Here is a 15,515-nt window from a genome sequence, read left to right on the forward strand (position 1 = left end):
TAAGATTGTGACAGTACAGTTCAAATTAATATGGAGAAATACAGTATCACTACAGTTTCGACTATGAATTCAGCTTCACAAATGCATGCTGCTTGTATTTATTTTACAGTTATGTCAGTTGGTCAGATACCTCCACATACCAACTATGGCCAGTTTGGATCAGCATATTGACTGTCTATTGTACGTGACTTGCCTCGGACGGTTGCTGCTTAGGATGTTCAGCAAGTCAGATGGTTTTCAAAAATGTTTCTGTTATGCTGACCTACAGACTACTTAAACATACTAGATTTCCATATTATATTATTCGATGACTAGGGTGCTGAATATTTTCTAGCAAGAAATATTTAGTTTAGAAGCAAAAATGGACTCCATTAAAACCTCAATCAAATCTAATGCAAGTCCCACCAGGTATATTACAAGCTGGCATGAACTTCACAAACTCAACGTTCACCTCAATGACTTCCTTATTTGATAATGGCTTCCCAAAAAACCACATGAACCATAAAATTTCTCATTTTTCCTCTCCCAAAATGAATAGGTTCTTCCGCAAAATAGAGCGCCACCACTAATACAAATAAGAATTCTGGACATTAATGTAACACAGGGAATTGCTGGGAAGTAGAAGGATTAAGTTATTCACACAGAGAAACCAATACAACTGACTTACCTTCACAGGACTCCAAGATATGGACCACATCACCAATCTGTAGAGGCAGTTGGGATGCTCCTGTGCCTTTGAAATTGTACATAGCTGAAAAATTAAAGGTTGAAAATACTGTTTTTCAATACAGCCATATACCGCAGTTAAACTGAAAACCAGGCATGGTTATTAAGATCCTGATACTATGATAAATACACTAGAATAAACAAATAGAAACATAATTCCATCAAGAAGCTTCATCTATTACCATTAATTAATTGCTTTTCTGGTGATAATACAAAGGTGTTGAAAATGGCCAATGCTGAAAACAAACTGAAAAAAAACCAGCATACACATGAAAACAAGCTATTCATCATAACTGCTCTGCACAGGATTTAAAAGCAACTATTTAGATGCAGGTCTTCAATATATACACATTCATTGTGCTTCAGAATTGTTAGTATACTGGTCTAAGAATTTAAGTGGCCTGTTTACAGAAATTTATGGCTACACTTGTGAGAAGGGGCGCAGAGACACATATGAAAACTGAACTTAACTGAATTCTTTCCTGGGTTTAGAAGTTTCACCTTAACGTGAAACTCTGTATCACATGGAAACAGTAGAAAGTTTCATCATTTTCTGTACTTCATCATTCTGAAAAGAACACAGGAACAGCAAGATTTTAGAAGTGTTCTAATCAGAAGTATATCTACATGTGGTTAGGAAACAGCTAAGTTCCAAACAGCATTGAAGAAATTAGGGTTCTTAACGAGTTCTTACATTCTAGGGCTGCAGGATGTGGGCTGCTACGGTAAGCATTTGGTTCTGTATATTTTGTTTCTTCATAGGCTTAGTTATAGACTTTTACAATAGCATTACAGTTGAAGTGGTTATAAAAGCTAGTATCACACAGGGAAACCAATTAAAATATGTAAGGCTGAACACACAATTACATTGTAGAAGCAGGAACAGTACACCAGCTATTAAACATGACCTCTGTTGTGCAGTAAAGATATCAGCTGGCAGAGTTTTCTCTTTTTTCTCATGGCAGCGTCCCAACCCATCCACATATACAAAGCATCAAAACTTGTAGTATTATGGACTAGGGGAAAACCAATCTAGAAAGCTGAGCCTGTCTTCAGTATATTCCTGCATTACTTTTGCTCCCTCCTCCAGGCTTCTAAAGCAGGATATTAATCTCTGCTAGGCCAAAATGTACACTAATGACATATTTTACTTAAACAGTTAAAATTATGTTTAAAGTCTCAAATTAAATTGCCTTTCATGACAATGCCTAAGGTAGGAGTGTAGAGCTAAACAGATTCATCCTCTTCACTTTTTCAGGCATTCCATGCATTGTGTTTCTTCTTTCTTTTGCCATCATTACATTAATTATATTACTGGAAAAAAATTGGAAGGAATTTCAGATTTAATTAAGAGGCTTATAGGACAAAAATAAGTTCTTATTTTTCTTGATGTGAAGAAGCCTTCTCCACCAGTTCCTCCTCCTGATTAGTTAGAGCAGGGCTTGAACCATTAAACATAAAATGGGAGGGAAAAAAAAATAAAAGAGGAAAAAAACAAACACTAAAAACTTTCAAGTAAGGCTCTGCTGTCCAGATTCAGCCATTTTTTTCAAAAGAATCTTGAAAACACTGCCACGCCGATCCTCAGAGAACTGCCCTAGCTCAACACAAAATTCAATTTAAGTAGTAGGTGTGTGTAGTACATGTGTACTTATGTTCTGATTGGCTTCCTCTCATTAGTCTTGAAACAGATTTCAAGAAAAGGAAGATAGCAAACAGCCCTCCTAAGTTATCACAACCTTTAAAGAGGTATTTCCAGTAGACTCTGTGTGTGCTCTTACTCTTTACCTGAAATGTACAGATTAAGATTACTGTTGACTATAAACTGCTCTACTTAAAGTTGTATTTGTCTCAAAATACAGATGCAAATTACTGAGTCATATATTCACCTTGCAGCTTGCTTTTGCTCTCTCAGAAACTTAATTCAAGAATAATTCATATATTGAAAAGTGCAGTAACAAACTGACAAAGGAAGTGGCTGTATCAGCTAAGACTTTTCTAAATGAGTAAGTGGAAACGTCATGAAAAGATTTTGCTGTAGAATTCTGATTGTTTGGTAGGATGAGTTTAACAAATTCCTTTACAAAGTTTTAAGCTATAGACCTACCCAGATATTTTGTGATAAGAAATTTTCTCCCATATACCATTGCAAAAACCTCTATGGTCAAACAACCTACCATCAGCTACATCCAGATGTATTATCTACAGCACCAGACAGCTTAACTATCACATCTGCTCATTTTTGAATAAAAATTTGACTATTATACCAAATTATGTCTTCAGTCAACTGTGACCGATATAGTTTCCCTTACAAACTCTGACCGTCTTATATTGAGAGCATAACCTCAGAGTTCACCAGCCTAGAAGAGGGTTCCCTTTCCCTCCACCCTCTGTTGATATCTTTGGTGTTGTGTGTGTGCAGTTTTGTGCGTACAAACACATATTTCATTTATTTTGCTCTTCAAAAATACTATATAAGCTGTGCTTATTTAAAGGTTTGGGTTTTTTTGAAAGATACTTAAAATAAGGGGGGTTGGGTTTTGTGTTTTTTTTTTAAATAAACTCTCCAGCCATTAGAAATAATAGCCCCTTCAAATCAGTCTGAATAACTTTCTACCACACTACTCCCTGGCATTCACTGTCACAGGTATAAATACAAAATGAGACAGTATCCTCAGGGCACAGAAGGTGGCCTGCTTAAAGACTCCGGCATTCACTCTAAACCCCGTAGCAATTACTGACCTCAGGAGCAACTGACATCATGGCAATAAGATTAGTGGGAGAGACTGGGACAGCATATGCCCCTCCACAGCAACCAGCATCAAGCTAAGGTGTTCCCGTCAGTGGTGTGTCTGTACACAGATGCTGTCATATTCTCCCAGAACAGCACAGAGAATGCGCAGGAACTCGAGCCTTAAGGCAGTGTTCCTAAATACGGACTTTACAGTTCATTAAGAATACAGTTAGCAAATTTCCCCCTGGATAAGCAAAGAATAAGACTTATCTTTCTAGAGATCACCATAACCTCAGTCATAATTTTATAGCAGGACACAACCACACACACAGAGGGGACACAGAAAACAAACAAAAACAGCAATGCAAAATGCCCTTAGATTCCAGGAGTTTGGTTTAGCTCCTCTGGGAGACAAGCTGAAAGCCAGTACACTGCAACAGAAATACTGCTTCAGAAAGCAAGCCTAAAATGTACCAGGTCAAACTGCTAACATAAAAAAAAATTTCCAAACTGAACTCTGCCCAAGCAAAAGTGGGCTTTGAATTGTACCTCAGGAAGATGGAAGCGATTCCCATCATTCCCACAAAGCTATGCCCAAAGAACCCTTTCTTGTTCAGCAAAAAAAATACACCCTGTAAAGACAACTACTCTAAGAAGCTTCCATGTCTGACTACTACCACACTCACATTCAGGCACCCAGAGCAGCAGTGAAGACATCTACCAGCATCGATCAGAGTAGCAAAAAGTGAGCATGAAGGCTGAAGGGAACGGCTATGACTCCATTTAATTCCTACCTATCTGTTAAAGCCAGAGCTGTCGGTGCGATATGCACATTCCCCCAGTAGATATATACGTGTGCATGCTGTTGAATATAGGCATGGCTATGAAGCCTGTTTCATTAAACTTGTTTTCCAAAGTTGAGTAATGTCGGGAGAGGACATTTCTCTTGACATTCCAAGATACAAGGTAAATGAATAGTCAAACTTTGTTCAGAGTAGAATTCCTATTAAAATATAAATTCAAACAACCACAGATTGAGACAGTTAACACTTCATAATTTAAATTGTATGTCCTCAATTTAGAAGATGACACACAGAAAAAATATTTTAAAATACCACACTTTGTACCTTGTTTGGGAACATTCACACACAAAACACTCTAGAAAACTCACAGTAATCCAGGTTAACAGAATCCTTTCCTTGGAAAGCTAGATGTCCTCAGTATTCATGCACTTTAACAACATCAGACTGTTGCTATTCACATGCTCAGGCTGTAAGCTAACAAAAGATGGGATCGGCGAGCAAGGAGAATCCCACAGACCTGCAATACTGAAACCATTTTTTACCCTAATCTTCCTACTTGTCTTTTCTGCCTGTTTTCTTGCATGTGAAGCCTCTGCCCCGTTCTTTCTAATAAATGCAAGCATTACATCGTTTCATATTAAGGCACATTTTTAGTAATAAGCTAACTTTCAAGTTGGTTTCCTTGGCTATTTTCCACACTCCCATTTAAACTAAATTTGAAAAAAAAATTTCCAAGGTCTATCTTTGCTGCTCTTAATGTGACTTTACCATAATAGCAGGACTATTTGGAATGATTTTTATGTACTAACTCTTGAAGTGTTTTGCATATTCAAACAATTTCTAATTAATAGCCTCAGCAAGAATCCTGTTCCATTTTATTTTTTAATTATTACAGCTCTACTTTCATGAATATTAATGTAAAAGTAGTACTTTCTTTCCTTACAGATCAACTTTTTGTGTTCAGTTACCATTTTCCTCTCATGAAAAAAAGGTTAAATTACTTAGCAAGCACACAGACTCATGTGAAAGTATTATGAAGTCGTAACAGGACTTCTTGACTTCTGGAAAGAAACCTATAAAATTTGCGTTCTAGTGTTCTGAGTAATGAACTCCCCAAAAATCTCATAGAGCAAGTGTGCTTATAACAAACATGACATGGCAGCAGTTCTAATGAATATTTCACAGGTCAGAGATGTACCAAAGCTCAGCGTGGCTTAGAGGCCAATTTAATTTATTGCAAACCATGCTCAGCAAAGGGTAGCTCTTCAGCTCTCAGATAGCAAGCCATTCTTTCAGGTAACAATTGAATAAAGATTTCTTCACATGCTTAACCTTGGGGCCAGATAGAGCTTTTAGCTGACTTGAGCTACTTATTTTCCTTCTTAAACACAAAAAAGCCCATATGGATTATAAGAACCAGGAAGTTCTAACATACCCAACTAGTTCTATGAAGATGTTGTTTCTGACTCTTTACCTTTTCAATAGAAAATAGTAGCAAGGTCATTTTTCTCAAAAGTATTTATAAAGAACAGAGTATTTACGTGGGCTTTTTCCTTTTCATGAAGATCATGGATAAAGAGATTCCTTTCCCAGCTTTGCCTTCATCTTCCTGCAGTTTACCTTTTGTTGTTTCCCAAGCAGCTAGAACAGTTTGTTGGGTTCAGGGGTTGCAACCTACTCTTAACACAGCTCTGCCTCCCTTACAGCTCAATCTATTTAGATTTCACAAAGATGTAAAATAATTTTCTGAGGTCCTCAGCAGATGAAATCAGACAAGCCAGTCACAGCCCTTCACACTCAAGCTGAACATATTCTTTTCTACAGTTTCAAAGAAGTTACTCACTCCTTTTCCTCCCCCAGCTTACACTTCAAATCAACAACTACCCATTTTCAGATTCAGAAGTACAGGAGTAAGTCTGACACTTGAACTTTGCATGCCAGCACAGTATTTTTTCAGCTTGTAACTTTTTCCTCAAGGTGAGTTTCCTCAAGGTCTGAACACTTTTCCAAACTGAACAAGTTTCCAAACACTTCATCTTGCACATTATTAGGAAACTGTCATCCCAAACCACAAGCCTGCCACGACTTTTCTTTCTTATACCATCCATAAAAGCAGCATACATTTATGCTGGGAAAACTTCAAGACTAAAAACAAGCTTCATGTGTAAAATCAGGATTATGGTTTCCAAGTGCAAAGCTCAATTTCAGCTATCTTGGAGTATCCTGCTTAATTAAGTAAAATACTAATGTGGGCACATAGCCTGCATTCTACAATAACCAAGGGATTGTGTGGTTTTCCAAATCTACTCAGCATACTACTGCTCAACGAAGCAGGCTGGGCCCAGCACTCTCAAGCTAAAACTCTGCTCATCAGTGGAAACTGAAGGCATCAGGCACATTTCTAATAGAAGACAGAAATTCAACATGAGATTCGTTCATCAGAGACTTAAAACCACAGATTTCTGAAAACACAGAAAACAAAATAGCTCTATATGGTCAAAAAGCTGTCTCAACTATTCCAAAAGCTTGTCAACTTTCACACTTTGTCTCAGGAGCCTCAGTTTGCCTATATTTATTTTCCTAGACACAAGAGCCATCCTTACAATAATTAAAAAACATTTCATTTCTGACTATAGTTGTCAATACCCCATATTCCAAAGCCTTATTACCCCATGAGTTTCCTACAGTTAAAATTTAGCAATTGCACTACTTTCCCTACAAGTTCTAAGAGCATAAACTTACTTAATTTCCAAAAGCCTCTTTGAACACCCTTCCAAAATTAAATCCTCGGTGTGACTATTTCCCTGATTGATTTAGTTTTGGGTTGAGTTGTGGGTTGGGTGTTGCTTTTTTTGTTGTTGTTTGGCGGGGTTTTTTTATTAGGTTGGTTTGGGGGTTTGGGGGGGGGGGCAGGGGACAGGTCAGGACAACTGGTGCTCATATGTGTACATGTGTGTTTGAGGGTTTTGTTTTTGTAAATTATTCTGATTGAAAGATTCTCCCACTATTCTCACCAAATTATATGATGAAACTAATGCATTTAGTTTCCAAGATAAAGGAAAATAAACCAGACTGTGAGCCAACAGCTTGGCTATGAAAAGGAACTCCTGGGTATAAGCTAGAGCTTATTGAATTTGTAGTTATTTATTAACTTAAAGCAATTGTGCAGAAGCAGAAATGGAACGCTCCCTACTGAACACAACCCACAAGAAAAGGTTACATGTAGGAGTACTTACATAACTAGCATTCTGTTACTGTTGGAAAGTCCATCTGATTATTGTTCTAATTTTCCCTGTTCTGCTTTGTGACAGACTAGACCGCAGCATTACAATTGTGATTTTTTTACATACAAGTATAAAAATACTTATAATACTATAGTTAACAGGAAAAACCTTTTTTAACCCAGGAAATGGACTTACTGAGGGTGAGGGGAGAAACAGCAAGTGGTAGTAGTATTACCACACACACACTGACACGGCTTGCACAGATTCTTTTTACGTCAAACTGACACATAGGCTTGTGGCCTAGAATGCAGGGGAGCAAGCACAGGTTAAAGGAAATACCACCAGGGCTGCAGTGCCTGTTCTCCCCTGTGACCTACTCTAGATATTAAATGATTTTCTGTTTTAGACTTCCCATTGGAAAGCACAGTCATACCTACCCTTCTTTAAGGAGAAATTCAATAGGCATGGAGGACACAACTAAAAAAATTTGTAGAGCAACAAAAACAATCTGTTATGGCTACGGTAACTCCAGTAGAGGGAATGTATAGTCAAAGTAAAGGTAACAATATTGAAGACCTACTGTTATCTTCCAGCTTTGAAATGCCTCATGTCATGGATTCCTTGAGATCTGATGCCTGCCAGCTAAAAATTTTACAAACTCAATATATTTACCCTAAGCCTCACAGCCATAAAAACTTTAGGGATTATTTCTGTCAAAAGTAGGCTTAATCTTATCTGGCCCGTTATTCGTCCTGCACAGGCAAGGATGTACAGTCTTTGCTCTGGAGCAACTTACTTCGTGGCTAACCAGGTTTACTTCACTTCTTTTATGCATACAAAGGAAAAGGCATCATCTTTGAGACTTGTCAGAGTGTAAAGCAGAAGTCCATCTGCTGCTTCACAAACTGGATATATCACTTCTACCTGTTTATAGGAAATGTATCAAAGCTTTGATAAATTTGCGGTCTGCTTTTGAACACTAGCAAAGTTCTTTAAAGATACAGATAATCAATTGCATCATATCCTACTTGGTGCACTCGATAGTCTCTTTTCATTATTCACACTCTGCCAATTTATTTTAGTCAAACAGTGGCTGTTTGCTGCTTTAAGTTTATCTCAACAGATAGTCAAGTGCTAACCGACTTCTTAATTTGCAGCAGGAAATTAATTTTAAAAACTTGCAAATGGAAAAAACCAACCAACCAACCTGACATTTTATTTTACCTTTGTCTTCACTCTTCCTGATACAAAACTATCCTTTGTGCCCTAAATGCTTATGTGACAGCAGCTTAGTCTTTCAGTTAGTTCTAACCCCTAGTCCACAAGTTACAGGTCACTGTGTTGGCACCAGGAAGCTTCCCAAGTCTCAGGACTCCTCATCCACACGATACAACAGATTTCTAGAGTATTCAGTGAAGTGGGTAACATGAGTAACCCAAATGTGTCTGTAGCACACGAGCAGTTGTAACAATCAGACTTCTTATGATTCTGGTCTCTGCTGTAAACTCAAATAACCAGAGTGAAGGAGACAAGTCTTATCAGAGAGATGGGTGAGAGGAGAAGCAATATTTGTAGCAGACCACATTTCAGAAAGTGGTACCTGCACATAGTAGTTATTGCACTGGTACCACCCTACAAGCCACACTCCAAAATGAGTGCCATAGTTGTTAGAGCTGACAATATTTGAAGAGCCACAGCACTGGTCTGCTACCAAATCAAATAAAACCTAGTCCTCCTGAGTTTCTAAGAGCTCCTGATTTTGTCTCTATCGCAGTTTAAACTTAACAGTAACAACATATAGCCATTAAATGTTATTTTCTAATACTTGATTTATTTTTAGCCACTGAAAGTGTTCACAATAAGTGATTCAGTTAAAAGTTTACTAATTTGAAATAAACGTTCTTAGATCAGAGGTAGAAAAGACTACTGCTATACAAACCTGCATGTTCTGAATGTTGTATTTTAAGTCAAATAGTGCAGCGAACTGTTCAATCGAAATCAACTGCAGTATTCATGAAAACACCCCACTGGATTGTAATTCTTGTATAGCCAGTGACCATATCAGCTATGAAGTTAGAGTCAAAACTTCCCTGTAAACAAAGCACGTCAGACCAACTGCTGAGCAGGTGAGAGAGATCACAACCAAGGGCCTTTTCAGAGGACATGCACTGGTCAAACTCGGTGGGCTGGTCCACTGCAGAGGTACATGCAAGAAAATCACTAGCCTGTATCACATTTATCAACAAGTCAGGTTATTTGGCTCCCATAATGTTAAAAATCATGGCGCAAGATGACCAAGCCTTTTTTGTACTCACGTGAAATCACCCTGACGCAAAATGTTCCTTGTAAAAGCTGCTAGAAGTGAAGCTTGTTTTATATTGTTCCTGTGAATAACCGATTAGTATCTAGCACTTTTATCCATGAGATTTTATCCATCACTAATATAAGTATACAAAGACCACATCCAACGAATCCTGTCATCTTCTCCTGAATGAATAGGTTTCACAAAAATAAGTGCAAAAATTAAGTACTCTGTACTATTCGTAAAAATGAAACGGAAAATATTTACGCCATTTATTTTGTAATATAAACTGCCACCAGAGTAGGCTACTTCCACTTCAAAATTCTGCCACTGCTGCACGTGAAAGTTGGACAGGAAGACATTCTTCTCCTCTTATCAATTCCTTGATGATTTATTTCATTTGATCAAGTCAGTTGGGTAGGTTTTTTGGTTTTAATGCATATCACAAAATACTATGGCCTTTTTAAAATAAAAAATGTCTTTTAGAAGAATTGGGGGATTCCAGACTAATAACTACATGCTAGTAGATAATATAAAACTTTAGCACAAGATTAACTGTCTTCTGTACTGAGAACCTGCAGTTAACTTCAGCAGAACATTTCTTTCAAGTGCTTTAGCTTTGATTCCTAATTTTAAGGCCGGGGGGGGGGGGGGGGGGGGGGGGGGGGGGGGGGTGTTGGTGGTTTGGTTGGTTTTTTTGTAAACAGCAATTCAGTCCTTTATGCAAGTTAACATCGATCATTAAGAAAAATCAATGCTGGAAGATAACTTTCCTTCCACAAAGCATTACTTACCAACTCATATACAAGCTTTTCTGTAATGCTAACCTCAACTGACAGCCTCTCAGAAGCAACTGTAGGATTCCCCTTCCCCTCCATTTCTTCCCCATAACTTCTAGCTGCTGTGTATTATACAACACGCTACTTACTCAGCCTGTTTCTGAAATATCAACATGGGAAAAGCCACATTACTGTGAGAGTAAAAGAACCGACACTCATGTACTTGTCATTCTGTTTGACAGATTAAAACCTTGTACAAAATTGATCGTTTCAATTAAGCCAAGATGGTAAAGTGGAGGGTGTTAGCTCATCACACTAGAGAAAACACCTGCCCACATCCTGTTCATAAGTTATGAAGACAAAAGTCAAACGGCAGTTTACCAAGTTACATACCCACGCCAATCTTCTTGTCTGTCTTCTGCCATCTTGCCATCATACATGAATCCGTGAGGCTCCAAAGGATGCCCACCACCAAGGACACCAAGATCGATAGGATGTAGACTTCCAGATGGGTAACAAATAAAAACACTGGAAGCAAAATCCGTTTGCCAGCTGCCCTCACTGAGGACCAGCAGGCGGGCAGAGGCAGCTGTGAGGGTTCTGCGAGATTTGCTGCTGTTCGGAGCTTCCTTCCTCTTTTCTCAACTCAAGATATTCTGCCCCAGCCTCATGGGGGAGGGGAATCCCAAGCTGGGTGTTTCTGTTGCATGATACTGGCTGTAACACACAAGCAAGCAAAAATGAGCAACACCACCCAAGTCCTCCGCCGCACCACCATCCCTAAACTTAACATCTAAGCTGGAAGGCTGTTGTGTTTAAAGTCCAGCTAGAGTAACAAGCTCTAAACATTGGTTAGTTCAGGTCAAAACACAAAGGGGGCCTTACTTCTTAAAGGACACCAAAACCCAGATTTTAAAGATTTGACTCTATGAGACACTACATCTTAGAACCTACTTTCTTCTAACCTGTCCTGGCATGGGGATTTGTTTTTCTAGCAAGCTACTTTTTCATGAGAAAAAGAAGAGGTGAAGATAAAGCCACATTCAAATTGCACACATTCCTCTATTTCTGTAATTTTACCTTTAGAGGAAAAAGTAGTTTCTCTTTATTCTCTAAACAAAGCAGCATTTGCTTCAAGACTTGTTGTAAAAGGCATAACTTCAAAAAGCAATTTATTATATGTTTACAGCCTTCTATTTTCACACAGGCTGCTGCGTGAGCTAACTTAAATAATGACATTTTGGATGTGCAAAGATCAAGCCAAGTTGTTTGAAATTTGGATTAAGGACAACATACCAAATTGAAGACAAGTATGTCACCTTCATTCAGGTTCTTTACTTATAGTTTGGAGTTTTGGAGTTGGGGGGGGGGGGGGGGGGGGGGGGGCGCGTGAGAAACCCACCACCCCACCCCAAACACCAAAAAATAAGAGAAAATGCTTTTACCAAATTTACTGTTTCTTTACCTCCTGCTCAGTACAATAAATTCATGAGATAATCCTGTCCTCTGGATATTACATGTCAACTTGGCAATCATTGTTTACCAGAACTACTTAACAGTGCTGTGCTACAGCCCTCAGGATATTTTTGGTAACACATGACATGTCAGTTCTTGATTCTTACCAGCAGTCATGAGAAGCAGAGAATGCCAGTCTGTCTTGTTGCACATGGAATTCTGGTAATTTCTGGAGGAATAGTACCTTAAAATTTACCACCAATTTGCTTGAATTGCCCTAATCTTGACCATGTCTAGTTTAGCAAAAAGATTTAGGTAGTTATTTTTTTAGATAGTTGTTTCCCCCCTAAAATAACACTGCAATTCATGTTGTTCCTTAAAGTGAGCTAGATTCCGAGCATCTCAGAGTATCTCCATCTACAACCAGCTTCATCTGAAAATCCTAAACCTTTCTTTTCCATGGAGCAGCCACTTTATATTGTTTAGGTATCAAAAAAAGATTTTGAGGCTGAACAGTTTCACCTTTTAGTTTCCTATATATTTTGACTAAGAACTTCCTAACCAGCAACAACCAATTCCTTACCCCTCCAAACCCCTACTGCAGCGCATCACCCCTCCCTACACACTGTTGGACCTAAAGGTGATGACTTCCATTTGTTTTCTTGTTCTATATTGCTCTTCCTCGTTATGACTCTCTGTAATACAAAACTCCAGAGAAAAACTGTTCTTTCCTAGCACTCACTTAAAAACATCCTTCATCATATGGGTCTAATAAATTTAATACAACTGTATATTTTGAGAAGAAATTATCTAAATAAATGATACATGGAAATTTCACCTCCAAACTGGATCCAATTTGCAATTGATGCCCCGAATCTTTTCCATCTAAGAGCTGATTGTGCAGAGCACAGACATCTAAATGCCACCGTACACAAGAAGATTAGAGCCCTGTCCCCACCTCAGAGCTCACGCCTCCCTTCCCACCGTCCCAACTCCCCACCAACGCTGTGACTTGAGAACCAAAGCTTCTGAGGCCACCGCTGCTTCCCACCTGCCAGCCCCTTCCCCCACACCCCGCTCAGCATCGCACACATCTGCTGTTGTTTCCCCCTCTCGTTCTTTCATGATGTTGCTTTTACAACTCATCAGCTACGAGCACCTACGGCCGCTTTCCTGTAAGCTCACCAAGACGATCTCCTCACCCGTGTCTGAATTAAGTCTTAGCTAAACCTTCTAACAAATAGACTGAGCAACAAAAACTTTTTTCAGCTTTAGGAGGAAAATGCATTCACAGAGTAAAGCATGCATGGTAACCCTACAACCCCATGTTCCTACAGCAGAGGACAAAGCCCAACGCAGGTCTAAAGAATTAAGGCAGATAATAGTTACCTTTGTCAGTGGAGGTTTTCATTCCAGGTATTCGTAGGTTTATTTGTATAACCTCCATTCCACATTACAATTCCACAGGAAAGAGCAGACAGGTAATGATTCATCACACTCATGTACCTTCCAGTCTTTTTTAAGTCTTTTTCAAGGCACAAATTTTACAGGCAAGTAGAAAATTCCCCACTTCCCCAAAAGAAAAATCTTGCTGCCTCAGGCATTTACAGGTGTAACTTACCTTTTTGGGGGGCCAGGCAGAAGAAGGGAGAAAATTGTTGCTTCAATATCGCTATCAATTCCAGAAAAGAGTTTCTTGTAAAATGCTGACTACCTAATTACCGATTTTTAGCTATGCCCGTTTCCCTTGTACATAAAAAATTACACAGAATACAGCGGTTGCGTAGAACTGGCTCTACATTCTATTATCTACCAAGATCTGTGACCACAGTTGCAGGAAAGCAATTGATAGGGAAAAGTAGAAAAAAAATATGGAGAGTATTTTCATACGCTTTGAGTACAATACCTTAACTATGTTATAGCACAACAAAAGCCTTAATTCCAGGCATCTTCCCGCACCTAATAGCTGTAATCCTGCAAAAGATTTGTAAGCACGTGTGTATTATTTAAGATGATAAAGGCTACCTATGCAAAGTAAACTACACCAGCACAGGTAAAACTGTAGTTTTGGGGGGCAAGTAGATACTCCTAATCATTTTTATTTGAAATTATATCGCTGGTTTTATTTGTAGCATTAACAAGTTGATTCAATTTTTTAGAGAAAAAAAAACCCCAGAAATATGATACGCCAAGTAGCTCAATGTATTACTGTCTTAGTAGACAATCTATAGTTTGGTACTCCCATTTAAAGTACATGCATCCAATGTCAAGTTACTGAAGGTTTTCCTCTAATTAAACAAGGTACTTTAGTTGTTTTACGCTATTTGCATCTCACTGTACAGTGACAGCAAGCACAGTTAACTTTGACCATCTGCATAAAAAAAAAAAAGGTTTCCTTCAACATTTTATAGCATGAAAAGCATGATTTCTTCAATGTAGTATTATTTCAAAGTCAAGAAAAATAAGAACTATTCAATGGATATACATCAGTTCCTGTAATATCATGGAATATCTTAATAAAAGTTAACAAGACATAAGATATCCTCAGTTTATAGAGACCTCATTAATAAGAGACTCAATATTTGGATAGATAGTAAATTTCTTAGATTGATGAAGTGATGCAATTAGATTCTACAATGCATGGATTTACAATTACTTTGTTCAACAGCAACAGGCAACAGGCCGTGCCTAAATTTAGGTGGAAATGGACTGATAACAAGTTCAAACTGCACTGGAAAACAACAAGCCACATAAGCTCATTTAAGTTCACTTTACCACATCTTTAGTCACCTCTGCCGTGACTCAGAATGTTGCAGTTCAGCATGTTGAGATAAATGACTGACAAGGTAATGTCACCCACGTGCACAGTCATAGGTAAAACTCCAGTCATCACTTCTGAACTGGCACAACTCTAAACAACATGTCCAAAAAGTGGAGACAAGTACATTAAACAGATTCATAAAGAGACATGTAGTTCATAATTCCTCCAAAAGCTACCGACAAAATTGTATGGAAGAGATTGCCTTGCCCCCCACCACAAACCTCTAACATTCAGCATCATGTTCCTACAACAGATGCTTTAACTCAAAACTCTATTTGTAAGGTACATTTGTATACAATCTAGAAGTGTTCTGGTGGCGGTGGAGAGAAAAAAATTAATAAAATCAGTCAGCACCACTAGTACAGCGCAAGCTACCAAATGAAACTGCAATTTGACCAAAGCTGTGACAAATAATTTTAAAAAAATCTTTATATAGCATTTTTACCTTTACTATCTCAGTGCTGACTAGCAGTATCTGACCTGAGTTTGAAGTTTACCTGTTTAAATACAAAGATATGTTGGGAGTCTTGGATTCCAAAGCACCCATGGAAGTTAACATAGAGTGTATCAAGCTGTCAAACCTAAAACCCACCGGGTTGTAAGATTCTTCCTCAAGATTTTTTTTCCTTAATGGATTTGAAAGGAGAAGCCTTAAAAAGCTTTCATCTTAA

General features: G+C 38.3%; 1 protein-coding gene across 3 annotated transcripts in view; it reads right to left on the reverse strand.

Annotated features, from left to right (window-relative positions):
- DOCK2 (dedicator of cytokinesis 2) overlaps positions 1-11,202 on the reverse strand; it is a 197,751-nt gene extending 186,549 nt beyond the window's left edge. For 2 of the 3 annotated variants that reach the window (XM_056348606.1, XM_056348605.1), the window contains exons 1-2: positions 10,962-11,200; positions 668-751 (exon numbers count right to left, since the gene is read on the reverse strand). In XM_056348606.1, the coding sequence (XP_056204581.1) occupies positions 668-751; positions 10,962-11,004 (127 nt within the window). In that variant the 5' untranslated portion in view covers positions 11,005-11,200. Of the gene's footprint in view, positions 1-667; positions 752-10,961 lie in introns of all 3 variants that reach the window. The other variant, XM_056348607.1, reaches the window with a different exon arrangement.
- Positions 11,203-15,515: the final 4,313 nt, after the last annotated feature.

The sequence above is a fragment of the Falco biarmicus genome, chromosome 8, assembly GCF_023638135.1.
Source record: "Falco biarmicus isolate bFalBia1 chromosome 8, bFalBia1.pri, whole genome shotgun sequence".
NCBI classification, from domain to species: Eukaryota; Metazoa; Chordata; class Aves; order Falconiformes; family Falconidae; genus Falco; species Falco biarmicus.